Source organism: Haliaeetus leucocephalus, unplaced genomic scaffold (assembly GCF_000737465.1).
Source record: "Haliaeetus leucocephalus isolate CR32 unplaced genomic scaffold, Haliaeetus_leucocephalus-4.0 Scaffold306, whole genome shotgun sequence".
Lineage (NCBI taxonomy): Eukaryota > Metazoa > Chordata > Aves > Accipitriformes > Accipitridae > Haliaeetus > Haliaeetus leucocephalus.
The window spans coordinates 9,456,335-9,473,734 of record NW_010972742.1 but is presented as its reverse complement, the minus strand read 5'-3'; the positions used below and the strand labels follow the sequence as shown (position 1 = coordinate 9,473,734).

The following is a 17,400-nucleotide window of genomic DNA, read 5'->3' as shown; positions in this document are numbered from 1 at the left end:
AGTTATGAGTTAAACTGAGACAATCAAGATTGCTTCAAAGGGTTGGAAACCCAGTTTCTTTAGATGGTGGAGCTGGGCATTCATTCATGAAGTTTTAAAATCCCAGCCTTCATCCCTCACTATGTCATTGCAAGCGAAACGCCCTTGCTCAGCCCATAGTCAATGTGCCCAGCTTTCTGCTCAGCTGTGTTTCTGGTGCTTGGGAGAGGGTCTGTGTGCCCGAGAATGTCCTCCGGCCTTTCACCTGCCGGAATGTGGTGTGGTGACTCTTCTTTCTGTCCCAGGGTCTCCTTTTGCTCGTGCCAGTTTGAAGAGTGGGAAGAACGAGAGCTCATCCTACTTCAGGAGGAAAGAGAAAATGTTCCGGTTCTTCATCCGGCGCATGGTGAAAGCTCAGAGCTTCTACTGGATTGTCCTCTGTGTGGTCGCCCTCAACACACTCTGCGTCGCGATGGTGCACTATGACCAGCCGGAGAAGCTCACCACTGCGCTGTGTGAGTACCAGGGACTGCACCTTTCCTCTAACGAGGTCTTGCGTTTTTGGTCACTCTGAGCACTGCTGTCACATACTCGTGAGGTCTGGTCTTTTGGCTTCCTATACCTCCCTTGGAGGAGGGTCAGAAATTCATTAATGAGTGGTTCTAGTAACTCAGGAGTAGCTGAGTCATACAATTAAAAAAAATCCACCAGGACATGATAACTGTTTTGAGGTGGGAATGTGATCCTAAATATTATCTGAAACTTCAGATTCAAACACATTTACATCTTGTAACACTGCAGAAGGATTTGTTCTGTAGCAGGCTTTATGAAAGGAGGGGGAATGACTCACTACTTGGGTAAAGGCAGTTTTCTCTGTCTAATCAGCATCTGCCCAGAGAACTGCAGAATTCATGCCACTTTGCAGCTGATCTGCATGGGTGATTTTTCTGTTGTGCACATACTTAAAGCTGTGCCAGCATTGATGTCCCAGGGATAGCAGCACATGCAATGGCTGATGCTATTTGGGAGATAAAAATGTCGATCTGTGCTTATAGAATCATACAGTAATTCACTACAGTTGTAGCTATTATTGTCGTATTCTTTAGAAGGTTGCAACTTTACAGAAGGTCTTTTTTGATAATCGTGTCTTCCTTAGTAACGGTGTGTGATCAGGTGGGATAAATGTCATGATGCCCTTCTGTGAAAATATGTGCAGTGGTGACAGAAATAATACTGTACAGAAGATTATACTATATTTGTGCAAAAGCTTTTATTTTAGCTTAGTTCCTGTGGTCACCTATCAGTTTAGGCTTCAGATAGTCTATAAGTGCTTTTGAAGTATGATTTTTTTTTTTAAATTGCATATTGTTCTGTCCTATGATGAATAATCAATGGAGGCAGCTTTCTGCAATTGGTACCTTTACACAGCACAGCATTACACGGAGGTTGCAGACTTGCTCACAAAGCCTGTTTTAAAAAAATGTGGAATGTAAAGGAGAGCGCTCGTTTTCATTTATTTTAATGAAGGTTGTAGGCTGTGACTCCTAGAGCTCGAAAACTTGTAGGAATATGGTGACACTGAAAATGGGACACTGCAAATTTTTCCTTCTGAAGGGAAGGGATGGAGAGCTTGTTTCTGGGAGACAGAGCCATTGCATTGGCCACTTCTGAATCTATAAAATGGCCAGGAACAAATCTTTTGTTCAGTACTTGATGTTCAGATGCGGCTAGTTCAGAATTTGCTAAGTAAAACTTCTGAAGCAAGAGAACAGAAGACTAGGAAAAAACCCTAAAATATTTCAAACAGTCTGACTTAATAACTGTGGCTTAGATCATTAAAGATACTTATCTACCTAATTTTCATTGATTTCTATATAAATTAAATACTTAAATATTTCTATCTCCAGATCCTCAGCTCTTACCTTATTATAAGAAAGCAAACTTTTGAAGTTTTTTTTTATAGACCTAAAAGGTCAAGAATACTAGCTGCTCTGACTTCAAAAACCCTCTCTATTAATGGTTGCTGAAATATTTAATACCACCAGGTAACTGGAGCTATAATGAGAGTTGTATAAGAAGGACAGAAACTTCTTTCAACTCTTTTTTTTTTTGGTTTGGTTTTTGTCAAGATTTAGACTGAAAAGAGAGAGAGACTACACAGAGAAGTCAGTCTTGCTTATTCATTTCCTAAATTTAACATAAATAATAAGCTAGATTGGCAGAGTAATTAAAAGTTTGAGGCTTAGGATTTCCTCTTGAATTAAGAATAAATGTCTAGAAAAAACCCAACCACTTTAAGTCTTTCAACTCAAAAAAGAAGGCTTAGATTTCCAAACTCAGTTTTGGGAATACCTTATGCAGTAACTTTTCTAAGAGAACATTAAGAAATCCATGAGCCAGCAACTTCTACTTAGTATTCATATGAGAGCTGGAAGGGATGTTTCTGTTAATTAGAATTAAAGGTTCACCTCTGTGTGGGAAACGTATCTGGAACAGAGGCCATAAATTAGGTTCCCAACCTGCCTTAGCTGAAGACAAAAAATAGGGAAGGTTGAAATTGTGTTGTGACTGGGATCATGGATTGGGGTGGATCCTTCTTTCAGAAGCTTTGGATGTGTCCATAACACCCAGTATTGTGAATTAGTTTCCAAAAAACTTGGGTAGCTTATTTTAATTTCTTGGTGCTAAGGTACTACCTAGCTAAGAACAAGTGATTCCATTGAGTTATTTTTAATGGAAAAGTCCGAAAAACACCAAGGAACAATGTGTTCTTGGGAGTTAAATCCTCAGCATCCTCCCAGCCATAGGTGCTTTCCTGTGTCTCATCTGCCCTTTATGTATCTTTGCACCATTGCACTGCCGTTTACTGTAAGACTTGAGTATGTCCCTTGTCAATAAAGAAACACCTGAGCAGGTGTTTCACAAATCAATCTCTTAGATTCACTAAAAGACATGCTAGTGGCTACACATAAACACTGTTAGAAACAACACTGTAATTGGTGAGGGCAACACAGAGCTGGGTCACAGACAAAACCAGAATATCTGAGGAATCATAGGTTTTGTGGATGTTCTTGTACAGGTATAAGCATTGGGTCTTTAAGTGGAGTGGTACAAGATTAGCCACCATGACATAGAGAATAAAAGCCAGAATGAATGGTTGTCGTGGAAATTCTAAGATACTCTAGGTAATAGTATCTTGGTTTGTTTTTTGTTTGTTTGTTTTTTGTTTTGGTTTGGTTTTTTTCCCCCAAAGATAGTTTTCTCCAAGACAAGAAGCAGAGGTGCCATGGGTTCATTTTGGGGAGGATTGTCTCTGGTCTGTCTGACAGCACAGTGTAACAGAAGCTCTGGGAACAAACCTTTTTTAACATGATTTTAGAATAAAGAGCTTCTGAGAATTGTCCCCTGAAAAGGCTTACAAGTTCAACCTCTTAAATTACAAGAGTCCTGCACCTCCAAACGCTCCCAACTTTTCAGGATGAAGAGCTGTAGTATTATATTCATGCCTGTCTTTGCATTGGTAATGACCTAAAGGTTTCTGCCTGCTTTCCTGGGGGATGGTATAGTTTTCATACCATAATTTTTCCTACTAATGCAAAGTTTAACATTGAATGCAGGGAATATTTTACACCTTAAGGTACATGGGACTTTGCGTGGACTAACTGGTTGTTTGTTACTGCAATCACGGTAAGACTGGGCTTGGCCCCCTCACTCCTGCGTGCACTAAACTGCAGCCAGCCTGGTTAACCCTGCAGCAAATGCATTTGTGAACAAGCCCAGATGTGGTTTAGCCCTTGAGGAGTGCTCCTTGAAAGCCCTGTTCTGACCAAGATTTGTGTGCAAATCATTAGATATAGGCAGAACAAGGTATCACAAGACCAGGGAATTTTAAAGAGCTCCTGGAAATACTTGGCAAAATCCTTTAACTCTAAGAGTGACAGAGTTTAAAAATGGCTTTAAAGTTTATCCATGATGAGTGAACTTCACTACAGAGGAGCAGGACTTGGCTAGTCTGATGTATAGCAAGAGAGGAGTAGCCAATTCTAATTATGTTGTTTCATGGAAGGTGCTTAGAAATGAACTGGTGAGGAGTTTTGTGAACTGTAGCAGCGGGAGAGGAGTGTGGTAAAGTCTGGGAGAATCCGCTAAACCCTGAAACTCTACCAGGCACCTCTATTTCAATTATACCTGTCCCTCCGGGGAAAAGTATAATTACATTACAAATTAATTTTACTTAAAGAACGGTTGGTAAAAGCCTATGGGTCTGCACTGATTTATTTTTCCCTTGGTCTTTACTTTTAACTTTCCTGCTGCTGAATTGTTCTGATTAGCTTTCTCCACTTGATATTCCATATTGCTGCAACTGCTTTGAAAAAGGAACTGTAGGAGCTTTAGAAAGGGGCTTGGGATTTCTTTAGTCTTATTGAAAGAGCTGATGAGAAATTCTTTGAATTCTTGGGGTATGGTGAAGAACAGGACATACTTTATGCCCCTGTAATTACCCTCAAATTAGATCAGAGATTTTCTTTCTCTGCATGGAAAGGGTTCCAGTGCTGCATAGCAACAGGAGTTTTCTCATACTGCACACGGACACACGGCATGTTCTGCTTACCGAAGCATGAACCTTCAATTAAATAAGTTGCAGTTCCCTATAAAAGTATATATTTCATGCAGCCACCCATGATTGTCATCAGTTTGTGGTAATTTGCACCATTGCTGGCATTCTCAGAAAAAAAGAGACTTCCGTCAGAAGAAAACTCTGTAATCTAGCCTAGAAAATCATCACTGACATCTAGTAGCAGCAAAGATGCATCTTCAACTGTGAGGGCAACAAACCAACAAACTCCATAATGTGGGCACACAGGTGCAGTGTTAAGGGTTTTTCAGTCAGGACTGTACCTTCTAAAAATATATGCTGTAGCTTGAGCAGAAGTTGCAAGCCCGATGTGGAAACAGGTGAATGCATTTCCATGCCCTGTGCTGTGCAGGAGGCCAGCAGAGATGATGGTGGTGGTCTCCTCTTCCTCTGGCTAAAGCTGTGGAAGAAGGCTGGAACCATAGCTCTCTGGCTTCCCTGGGGCAGGCTTTAGGGACCTTGATGAGAAGGTTTTGGGGTTGGATCAGTAAGGTTTCACTTGGGAGCCCTCTCATCAGGTTTCCATTCCCCTGTGGCTGCCCTTCACGAAGCAGTTCTCTCCATGTTTCTCCAGCTACCACTACAGTGATCCTTAACTTGCTCCTAAATTTATATCTGTTTAAAAACAAGATCCAGAATGTCTCCTTTCTGATAAATACTATATTTGAAAACAGTATTTTAGCCATTATGGCCTGAGAACATCTTCCCTGTGTGTTACATGATGCTGAGCCATGTGTCTGGTGCAATTAGGCTTTTTTTGATGATGTTGTGTTTGCCTTTGAAGTAGATAGCCAGTTCCCTCTGGATATAAATATACAGCATTTGCAATTGTGAGGAAAAGGCTTTCTGAAGTGAGCATATTTGTTTATGTCTGCTGAACATTTCATATCTGCTTTGTCAAAGAGAAGGAAGTTGTACTTTGCTGAGGTTCTCCTGGTTGGTGTAATGTACAAGGAGGATGAGCAGAGGAAACCAAAGCGGCAGGCTTGGCACCTCCTCCTAATGACATCGGACTTGGAGACATGGCGGAAATGGAATTAATCCATGGGTGATTGACAAAAAAGAGCTGCTAACTATCTAATTCAAACTTAGGGGGCAAAAAGATGCTAGCAAGGCCTTTGCCAATAGCACAAATTTGAAATTAAATAAGAGTATTTGTATCAAACTTTTTTTCCTTAAATCACATTACAAAATGCTTCTGCTTAACACAGATTAAATTACATGTGGGATCTGAATACCAGGAGGTCCAAACAATGAAATTGCATTTTCAATTATACGGGCAGGGCTATGTCAGAAGAAATTGTGTTTCTGATCCATCCGCTGGAGAAGCTGATTCACTTTGAGTCAATTCCTTCTGCCCAAGGAGTTCACTATGTTCATATTTTCCTTCCCTCCGTCCCCTGTCCTCATAGCACTATGATCTGTAGCACCTGGTATCGCTGAAATATAGCTATTGCTGCCTGTTTTGAACTCCACCTAGATGGAAGTCATCAGCTGTGAAAGGACAAGTTGGGTGGTTCTTTCAAGAACAGCAGAAGGAAGTGGTTTCTTGGATGTTCTGAGTTTCTAATGTTTCCTGTTGTTTTTTTTAAAATTTATTTTTCTTTTTAATAAAATATTTATTGATTCTCTTTTACTTAGAGACAGCATTTGCTAGCTTTTTTTCCTCCTATGATATTCTGGTTTTGCATGTGTGTTTGCAGGATGTGTCAGTCCAATGATGGAACATTGAACTGGTTGATACCTGGGGTTTTTTTCATGCTTCTGCTGGATGGGTGACTGAACATTAATCTTTGTTTCTTTCCTCCTTTTTCTTCTTTTGAAATGATGGTAATTGTCTTGCCAAAGTATACTGAGATCTGTTGGTGAAAATTACAGTAACCCCCCCCACCTAGTATTATTCTTATTCTGTAAAAGAATACGGGGTGTACCTGAAATGTAACTCTTGAAAGGTTAGTCTGGTGGACAGAGAAGAGGATAAAAATCTCCCTGCCAGCATGAGATATGAAGCAGGTGGAGGCTGTGCAATGCTTTCTGTAGGCCTGATCTACAACCCTTCCCTACGATTTTAAGTTTTGTCTGCTAACTGAGCAAGACCACCAGTTTCAAAGCATTGGTTTGATATCAATCCTTGTGATAGGGAGACTTTATATTGAAGACATTCCAATAAGCACTGTCAGGCTTGCTGAGCTCTGCTGAGTGTGAAACTGAAGATGGGAGTGGTAACTGCCCAGCAAGGGAGAGACTGTTGTCAGCACAAACGCTGGTGCAAGCTTTCCCTCTGGGCTAAGGACTGAAATAGGTGACAGGAGCAGCACAAATTCTTCCACACCCAGAGAAGATGCATCTGCTTTATTGGGGGAATTTTACCTTCTGTTTCTTAACCACTTCCAAAGTATGTAGGGTGCAGAATGGAAGTTCAGGATCTGGCCTGGAAGCTAGTTTAAGCTTCTGATTTACAGGGCCAGCTATTAATAATTAAGGATTTTAACATTCTTGCTAATTCACAATTGTGATCTTTTTAATTATGTGCAAGGAAATTCAATACCACTGAACACGTGGTTTTTAAAAATTCTGTATTTTTATATTATTGGACTTGTCAGCCATCTCATTTTATGCCTGACACTGGTTCACCTGGTCCCTTTCTCGCACCCTCTGCGCCTGTATAGTCAGATGGATTGCCAGTGTAACTGTGGATAACTCCCTACTCTGGGGTCCCTGGTGTTGGAAACAACTGTTTGCTCACTGAGCTGTTGTGTCTGATGTCAGAAAGGAGAGAAAAGTTGTAGCATGGTGCAGGTGCGAACAAGCTTCTCCTAGCAAGTTCCAGCCTCAAAGGGAGATGGAGGTGTGCTGCTGCTCTTTGTGACCAAGCTTTCCCCTGAGCACTGAGATCCAGTGGGTGGAGCCTACCTCTTGGTAGGAAAAAGGCTGAGACGTCTGCAGACCTCAACTTTGTCATCTTATTCCTCAAATGTGAACACTTTGCCTTTGATAGTCTCCTTTAATGATATTGCTCTTATTTTCAAGGAGAGTAGGTTACATGGTATAATTAATATGCTCCTGGTATTTCCTCCCCTACTGCAAATGTTGGTAGAAATGTCCTTGTAGGCTCCTCACAGAAGTGCTAATAAAACCTTTCTCATCTGGTTAATGCTTCCTGGATTTCAGTTAACATGATGCCCATGATATTTCATGACTGTCTTTCATTTAAAATTTAAAACCCCTTTTAATTTTTTTTATAATTGAGGCTGTATTTTTCAAGCAATTTCAAAAGACAGTCAGCAATGTGAGATGGACCTGGGCCAACTGCACTCACTCAATATGAATGTGCAAGGCAGTGAATGGAGTGAAAGCCATGCGGTTTGAAAGGACCCTCATTCCCTCCTCTCTCTTTGCCCACGTTCGTTAGCTGAAGCCCCTTATTGCAGGAGGTGTACAAAGCACCTGGGGTTCAGGATTATCCAGCTGAAATTTTCCTTGTTGCAGCTTGTATATGTTGCCCCTTGTCTGTCGCTGTGCACCTTTGAGAAAAGTTTGGCACCATCTTGTCTTTATCATTCCCAGAATCATAAAAGTGAAATTACAAAAGATGACTTTCCTGTTGCATCTGCGCTGCTACAGCATCCGAGAACCTTCTGTACTGCACTAAGCAATGTGATTAATCTCCACCCTTTGAAGTTTGATTCTTTTCCCCATCTCTCTAGAGGGAGAGGTTTGCCTTATACTATTTGGTTTGTTTTGGTAGTGTAGAGGTTTTTTGCCCTTTTTATGTTTGTTCTTAACATTCCATTGTTGCTGTTGCTTACTGGCCTCCAGATCTAAACTTGCATGACTTAAAATGCCAAAGGCAGTGTTTTCTGTAGCTTCAAGTCCTAAAAACTTGATCTGGAAATTGAAGTCTCCAGCTATGTTCTTTCTGCCCTTTGTTTCATCATAGGTGATAAATTTTCCCATCAAAAGCTTCACAGCCTATTTGCCTGTGATATGTGAAACAGGAAGAAACAGAACTTGCTCTTCCATAATTATATGGTTATACAGGCATAATAAAAATAAATGTGGCTATGTGCTAACAGTAGACACAACACCTCTGAATATAAGCTCTCTGAGGCAGCAGTTCTGTTGGGTATGAAGGTATTTTTATCATGAGATGATGTTACAAAACCTTACACTCCACTCCCAAAAGTACCCGTCTCATGTAGGTACAGAAGTCTCAAACATACATTTGCAAAACATTATCTGTGTAATGAAATTAGACCTTTAGAAATATTAGATCCAGAGCTTTCTTTTGAAATTCCTTTACAGAGATGATGAGAATGTTATTTAATGCTCATACCAACCTTCCCACAGTACACATGAAACATTGCCTTCATAGTTCCTGAAGGTTGAATACAGCTCATGTGCGTATAGAAATAATTATGGGAAACTGTCATCAGGGTCTTGTTGGCCATTGCAAAGGGATTTCCTTCTGGCAAGAGGCGGTCTCTGTTGCGAAAACTTACTGTTGTTCCCCACATGAAGAGATCTGCCTACCAAGGTCTTGTGGACTAATTTAATCTCTTTTCCTGTTTCCAGACTTTGCAGAGTTTGTTTTTCTGGGTCTGTTCCTTACTGAGATGTCTTTGAAGATGTATGGACTAGGGCCAAGAAATTACTTCCACTCTTCATTCAACTGCTTTGACTTTGGGGTGAGTAGGCTTCAGCTGTGTGGATGAAGTGTGTGGCTCTGCCGTTATTCAGTGGGGTTCAGCGTTTAAGGGTGAGTATGGGAATCCATGGGAAATGGTGCTGTAAGTGTAGAAGTCATTGTATAAATTAGCTTCAGTGAAACACATTAAGCTTCCCCTAGTTATCATCCTTTTTGAAGAAATGTGACAGCTGGGGATTTCATTTCCTCGGCAAGCTACAGGGTGTTCGCAGCATCAGCACCAGTAAATGCTCTGATTACTGCGAGATTCTCTCTCCCATTTAAATGAGGTGATTGAAAGACAAAAACCCCACACATCTTATTGCTCATCTCCCCTATCATCCATTTAATGGCCTTTACCTCAAGATACATCGGCAGCACTTTTCAGACATGAGTGCCCAGAAGTAGAAGTCTAAACACATGATTAGGTGACAGAAAGGCAATAGCTTACATCCTTTTATTGCAGAGGTACAGGCTCTCCCCTTCATGCTAAAACTATAGCTTTGAAATGTGAATAGCGGGGCCAGTTTTGACTCTGTCTAACAAAGAACGTGGCATGCAGATGTTAATGTATTCATTAAAAGCTATTAGGCTGTAATCTGTCCTCACAGAGTTTAACTCAGCTTCTCTTACCTTTAGTGTGGGCTGAGCACTGCATCCCAGAGGCAGAATCAGTCTGTAAGGTTTCTTTAACAAACCAGATACGAAGCTTATGATACAGCCACGGGCAAGGGGAAAACAATCCAGGTCATTGTACACATCATCCAGCCCTTCTCTCCAAGATTCAGTCTGTTGTTTCTAGTCTTTATCTGCCAAAATGCTGGGAGTTTCTTCTCCCCTGTGGAGCAAAATTCCCTGCTTTCAGCTGTGCTCCTGCAAGGAAGGAGGAGGTGTTCTTACTTTTGGTAAGTGACCACTCCTAAATCCAAGACTACAGGCAGAGCCAACTTCTCTTTTTGGCAGTGCCAGCAGGAAAGCTCAGAGCTAAATAGACTTTGAGATTAAGCCATCCAGCCCAAGAATCACCAGACTGAGGGGTTCCATCAGGCTGCACTAAGTGTGGGGGTCCCCCTTCTGGGGAGTTCATCAGAGCTGGTGGTGGCTCAGAGCATTGAAATGCATTGTGCCGCTCTTTCTGGCTGCATAGCGCAAAGGATATTGCACAGACTCTAGCTGTCATGAGAGCAAACCAGAGCACAAATAATACAAATAATGTAAGATAACTGGATGTCTGCATATTCAGAGTTGGTGCCTAATCTGAGGGGCAGAGAGGGTCCCCTCAGCTGAAGGCAGCCAACCCATGGCAAGGTTTAACTACTGGCAAGATGTCCTGCAAAGGCTGGGATGAAGAGTGTGCGCACAGAATACAAGGGGGCTGACACTCAGCTTTCATTAAGTTCAGTGCATGCCCAAAGACCCCAGCTTCTGTAAGCTGAGTCAAAGACGTTTGGTGGCCAAGCAATATTGCCTAATTAGTCTTCTAAGGGTATCATTGCTTTGTTTGCATTGTCTAGTGACAGACGGTAGATCGATGTCCTTCACCAATGGATTTGGTGGGTTCAGAGCTGCAGCCAGCTTGCCCCCATGCTGGCTGCCAATTTCACTGGATCATTGTATCCAGGATGCTCCTTCCACAACAAGAAGAACTTGTACCTGATGATCAGGGACAGGTGATTTAGGAGCTTGCACTAAGCAAGAGATAAACCTACCGGGTGTCTTTGCTTTGTGTCATGCTATGGTGAGTGCAGCACTGGCTATAAGCTTTGCTGAGTGTTTCCCAGGAGGTAAAGCTGTTGATCTGTTTCTAATTCTTCCTTCTTTAGAGAATCCACAGGGATCCTACTTCTATGTTTTTTCCTCCTCACCCACCTTCCAGCCCCCAGAATCAATTCAGCCACTTCACCCCCACTGGAACATCGCACAGATCTGTAGTCAGTTTAGTTTGACAAACCATCAAGATGAAATACAAAAAGTGAAACAACAAATCAGAGCAACATCAGTCTTGGGAGGAACAGTCCAGTGGGGTGTCATGTGAAACAAGCTCCCAGGAGGCCATGCTGAGATGCCAGGAAAATTAATTATCAGTGTAACATGTGGAAGGTCTAAGGAAAGGTTTTTGCTGATTCATGAGGGATTCCCAAGAGTGATAGGCTGTGGGAGAGAAGTTTTAGTTCCTTCTTTTCCTGATGGGAGAAACTGGATGAGCAACTGTTGTGTATCTCCCTTTCCCACTGCATTTTCTTGAAGCTCAGGGTACAGCATTTCTTGCAGAGCAGCTCTAAGCAATGCTGTAGTTTTCAAAAGACATCCAGGTTTCTGTTTATGAAAGGGGTTTCCAAGCTGCTGAGTCTCCCAGCACTGCTCAGGTACTCAGACAGCTCTGCTGGCCCTGACTTCCCATTAACACTCCCTCTCACAACATGAAACAAGTGCTCGCTGGGGTCCAGTGATAATGTGTTTATGGTGTGCTTCGCACAACCGGGGACCATGGTCCATGGGAGCTCTGAAATGCTAGGTTAATGCAAGTAATAACAGCAATTGGCAGTGAAATGCCTGTCTTCTCCTATTAACTGTGCAGTAACCTGTGTGGATATAATTGCTCTTTCCAATTGTGCTTAACCCATTACTATTTTGCTCATTTTATAATACAGGATCGCAGAGAAGATTTCTCTATCACTTGAGATTAATTCTCTTCCAACCTTAAAGCAAACAAACAGACAAAACAAAACTTAAAAAAACACCTTGATTGGGGATAATTTTTCAATAACCTGAGGCTGAGGGCCTGGCAGACTACTGGATGTGCATGCTAGAGGCTTTGCAGGATCTCTTAATAGCTATTACCTTAATGGCTCTCCTAAAGACTGTCAGTTGCCAGAAGTTTCTGGTGGATCTTGCCCAGAGCTGATGCTTCACTGTTCCGCAGTGCTGTGGGTGAAGACTTTTGGTGCTTCTGACGGGAAGGGGAGGATAGAGCAGTGCTCCCCAAGTCTTTGCAGGCTGTGCAGACCGACTGCATGAGGTGGGAAAATGAAGTGTAGGCATTTGCAGTTGAGCCAGTGTAAAAACAAAACAAAACAAAACCAGTGTCTTTCAAAACAGGTTATTTTAATGTAGTTTGCTTGCTAGAGAAGAAAGAAACATGTTCCTATCTGTGATCTCTGATGCATCTCTCCCGCTTCTAGGTATTGTCCTGTTTTAGACTGGACTGCAGAAAGTTGGAACAAGTTTTTTTAGTGCTGTTAGCTAATTCATGATTTTGCTGAAGCCTTCATAAGAAAACCATCACAGCCCAAGCTCTGATTCTTATTCTGTCCTCAGCCTCTCTAGAAGCACCACAAAGAACTAAGCAGAAGTTTTGCCTTATGTAAAATGGACTCTTCTTGCAGGTCATCGTGGGAAGTATATTTGAAGTTATTTGGGCTGCAGTGAAACCAGGTACCTCATTTGGCATCAGCGTATTGAGAGCACTTCGACTGCTGAGGATTTTCAAAGTAACAAAGTAAGTCCAGCTCCCTTTCCGCTCACATTGGTCTTTTAGCACCATATGAAATCTGTATCACCAGCCCCACAGCAAGTAGTAGTGCTCTCCACACTTGTTAAAAAAAAAAAGTTTAAAAACAAAAAACAACCCCCAAAACCCCAGTACTAGCTGGCACAAAGGTCTTGTCTATCCTAACATCTTATGTCTACACTGGCCCTAATGGGGTACGAGAGCGGAAGAGAAATGCAGATGCAGAATTGCCCTTTCCTTGGCTGGGCAATCAGAGTTTCTGGCAGTTGAAAGTTTAGGGAGCTCCTGAGCCTGTATTTGCATCCACAAGGACTTTAAACAGCCCTTTCCCCAGCCTCATGTGCAGGTTTTTCTACCCTTGTGCAGAGGTCTCCATGAGGCTGCATGAGAGCATCCTTCTTTTCTTTGTTTGCTTAAAACAAAAATCTCGGAGGATGATCCCTTATTTCTTGTGGTAAGAGAAGAAAGTTTCTTATTTACTTTCTAAGCCCCATCAACTGCCCACTGTCCTTATCTGCTGTTGATCTGGTGATAGTTCCTTAAGTATTTAGGAACTGGAAAACTGAGCTGCCCTGGTTATTGTTAGTTACTAAATTCTGGTGCCTGAACCACTGTGCTGACACACACATAAAGTGTGTTGCTGCTGCCTGTGCTGTGTGTGGTCTGGGAATGTCTGAGGTTTTCAGTCTTGACCTATGAAGTTGAATTTTCACTAGGGTTGGGTTGCCATAGCTTTTCCGTTGTTTTCGTGCTCATGCATTGCATTAATGTGTGCTGGCATTAGCAAACAGCTACTGTGCAACTTGTAAATCCATCTAGAGCAATTTCTGCAGGATTTCAAAATTGTGGTGTGGAAATTGATGACACATTTAGGTGCTCCTGCTGTAGTTTTCCACATTTTTTTTTTTTTTACACCATTACCTCCTCAGATCTCCTCTCTTCCCATCACTCTCTTACTTGTGCTTGGCTTGAAGTAAAAAAAGAAGGAATAGCACCTCCCTCCAAAAAACCCCCAACCACCTCAAATAGATAAAGCACAGGTTGTGACATTTGAGCAAAACAATCAGTTGAAGTAACTGGGTACTTTTGCAGCTATTCAAACACACAGGTTTTGTTAGCACTGTGGGGTTTGCTGATTTGTATCTGCTAATCATTATGCACATCCAAGATTCGTGTGTGATACTGTGTCATTTGTTGTATTGTGGGACAAAGAGGTTGGAAACGTTAAGTTCTGAAAACATCCAGCAAAATAGGTGGGTGCTTGCCCCAGAAAATGTCACTATAGTCTACCTTTGCACTAATCTTATTTATGGAAAACTCCAGGTTTTGTAGCAAATCCATAGCAATTAATTGTCAGCAGTTAATTTTATCCAGAGCTACTGAGATTTAGTGTATCTGATTGTGTGTTGTACTTTTGAAAAATTTTGGACATTTTTGCAAGTTAGAATGATCTTTTTGTGAGTTTTGACTATTCGGGATTTTAGCCAACACAATAAAGGGATGAAGCCTGAGATTTAACTTAAAGCATATCGTGGAGCAAGCAGAGTGCTCTCCCCCTTCTCAGTTCAGTGAGTGAAATTCTCACCCTACTGATGCTGAAGTTGCCTTGACCTAATTACGTGGATTTTTCACCTGACATGACAGAAATGCAGTAATTGCATTACCAGAAGCCAGGTCCCCCCCAGCTCACATGGGGGGGATCTCAAGTGTGCTGGGCCACATTATCCCAGTGCTGGAGCTGCACAGCTCAGTCCTAGCATAACTCGTGGAGAGGAACCAAAGCGATCGCACTGGGCACAGATTGCTACCCACCCGCTCTCATTACAGTCTTTACTGTGCAAACATCCTGACCCTCAATAGTTTTCTTTTTTCCTCTTTTTCCATTTCTTTCATAGCATTTTTTTCTCTGAAGTTCCCTGCCCTGTTTGTTTTTGGTTGGGTTTTTTTTTTTATTTTTTGCCTCTGTGTTTAACAGAAGCCAGTTGCAGTCCACCTGCTTTGAATAATCAATGGTGTAAGACCTTTTGATTCATATGTCCCAATTCAGTGTAACTGCAGAGAGCAGAATGATGCAATAGTTAAAAAGTTAAATTACAGCTGGCCTGAAAGGTGACAGCAGGATGTGCTATGAGGGGAAGCAGCCTAAGAGGGGCTAAAATTCAGCAAGGAAGACAAGGAGAAAACAGCTTCACATGTTTTCCTCTTTGTCATAACAAAACTGGATGGGGACTGACATCTGTAGAAATGCAACTCCTCATTATATCTTGGTGCTCTGTAGTCAGGGAAGGTTTGGTGCTGAGCTATTTCAGGACAAGACAGAGCCTCCGCATGTATTTTGTGTCTGGTTGAGAGGTGCAAACCCCTTGCTTGTGGCAGATTTTGCCTGAAGCCATTGTGTTGAGCAGGGGAGAGCCATGAGATCAGCAAACCCTTCCTCCTCCTCCAAAGACAGCAGCTCAGCCCCTTTTGCTTAGGGGCTAACCCTGAGTAGGTTTGGTTGCAACTTTTCAATTGAAGATATTGTCCCAAGAGGTCAAAGTTTCCCCTGAAACCTCTGTTGCTGTATTATGGGCATAACTCTTCTTGGAATGGGTGCAATGAGTGCAATGGGAGAGCAAGATCCTGCTTCTCCTGGGATGGATGTGCCTGTATCATCCTCAGTACAGAGAAACATGGGCTTGTTCAGTCCTCCCAGCTACACCTGGGGGAAGGAAAAGGAGGAAAATGAAGACAAAGAGAAGAGAAAGGATGATGTTTCTGCTCTTCTGACTCAAGCTCTGAGCTTCTCTCCCCACCAGCAGATCAGAAAAATCTGTGGGCTTCCTTCTGCTGGATACCCACAGCTGCACTGCAGGAAGGAGCTCAGTGCATGGATCTGTCCCCAAAACTGCAGCCAGAGGACATACATGGCAGGATGGGAGAGCATGCTGCCGTGGAGAGTCACCTCTGGATGGCAGCTCCCAGTGCCAGGCAGTGGAAATGAGAGAAGTCACTGGAGAAAACGAGAGAAAAAATTCTCCCCATGATCTCAGACTCAAAACTTTTAACAGAGGACACGTGAAATGGCTCTAAATCGCTCCTTTCCTACTGCCTGCTCCAGCCCCGTTGTTCCGCATGCTGATCTGTCCAAAAGGAGATTGTCAAAGAGCTCCTCTGCTTAATAGCTCTTTCTGCATTTTCTGATTCATTAGTTTTCCTAATATAAATGCTCCCTGCCTGTTCTCAGCAGGGCAATAAAGCCAGGAAAGAGAGCTGTTTCTGAGCACCCTCCCTGGCACGCTGTCACTCGACATGCCTGCCTGCGAGTGTGCCAGGAGCCATCTCAGGGGACAGGGGAGATAATAGCAAACAAAATTCAGTATCTGGCCAGATGCGACTTGGATGGGTCAGTCAGGACTTGGGCTGAGCCATTCCCTCTTGCCATGTTGGAGTTAATGTCCCAGATTTGTTTTCATCCTCTGAGGCAGTTGCTCGGTCCTGGATGCTTAAACTGTGTGGCTGAATCACCCCACACTGAAGGCATCACTGTGCATGAATGTGTGTGTTAAATGTCTACAGAAATGTTTAAACGTGGGAGTTTAAGTCCACTTGTGGATACTGGCATTTGGTGAGTTGGAAGGACACACCACAAAGACATCCTGGTGGAAATGAGCTGTTTATTCCTGATTCGTGTCTTACGAAGAGAGGGCTTCACTGTCCCCATGTTCAGTGTCACCTTGGTAATACTGACACATCCCTCGTTTTGACACCCCTGCTGACTGCCATGCCAGATGAGAAGGTGCAGAAAGGTTGAAATCTATACCAGGAAAAGGGTTGCTGAGAAACTAAATGGAACGCTTTCGCTGCAAATGACTACTCTGCATGGGTACACATGCACCGAGGTGACCATCTCTGCCCTCACGAGGCTATGGAGAGATTCTGCCGCTCAGTAAGCTGTATTTCCCAATCACAGAAGGGAGTTCAAAGATGCTGATATTCCTTGTCATTCTTTTCCTTGTTTATAATAAGAAAATAGATCATATTAGTTTCTCACCAAAGGCTCTTCTCCCACTCATGTTCTCTCTTGGCTGCTCTGATCTCCAATGCAGGTACTGGAATTCCCTGAGGAATCTGGTGGTCTCCCTGCTGAACTCCATGAAGTCCATCATCAGTTTGCTCTTCCTGCTGTTCCTGTTCATTGTGGTGTTTGCTTTGCTGGGGATGCAGCTCTTTGGAGGGCAGTAAGTCTAATTAATCAATGTCCTTTCAGGGGTAATCTGAAAGGAGTCACCTGGAATACCTAAGGGAGAGAGGGGCTGCAGGGCTTGAAAGATGCACATCGTGGGTGTGGATGTCAGTCTTTCTGGGCTGCTGAAAAGTGGTCTCTGGTTTATAGGAAAATAGTTCCTGTTCTGGTGTTTTACCTGGAGCTCAATTTTTTCTAATTACCCTAATTCAAAGCTCCTTTGTCATTCTGTGGTTCCTATGTATACCCGGACCTCTGAAATAGGACTAGGGGGGGCAACACTTTTTCTACTCTTAGGGGAAAGGCAAATTCTTTCCCCGATAGTCAGGGTGACAGTATATTTATTCACTTGGAATATTTTT

General features: G+C 42.6%; 1 protein-coding gene across 8 annotated transcripts in view; it reads left to right on the top strand.

The window, feature by feature from the left end:
* CACNA1B (calcium channel, voltage-dependent, N type, alpha 1B subunit) overlaps positions 1 to 17,400 on the top strand; it is a 305,196-nt gene that overhangs the window by 169,963 nt on the left and 117,833 nt on the right. For all 8 annotated transcript variants that reach the window (XM_010571032.1, XM_010571027.1, XM_010571030.1 and 5 more), the window contains 4 exons: positions 285 to 494; positions 9,191 to 9,303; positions 12,689 to 12,801; positions 16,902 to 17,033. In XM_010571032.1, the coding sequence (XP_010569334.1) occupies positions 285 to 494; positions 9,191 to 9,303; positions 12,689 to 12,801; positions 16,902 to 17,033 (568 nt within the window). The remainder of the gene's footprint in view (positions 1 to 284; positions 495 to 9,190; positions 9,304 to 12,688; positions 12,802 to 16,901; positions 17,034 to 17,400) is intronic.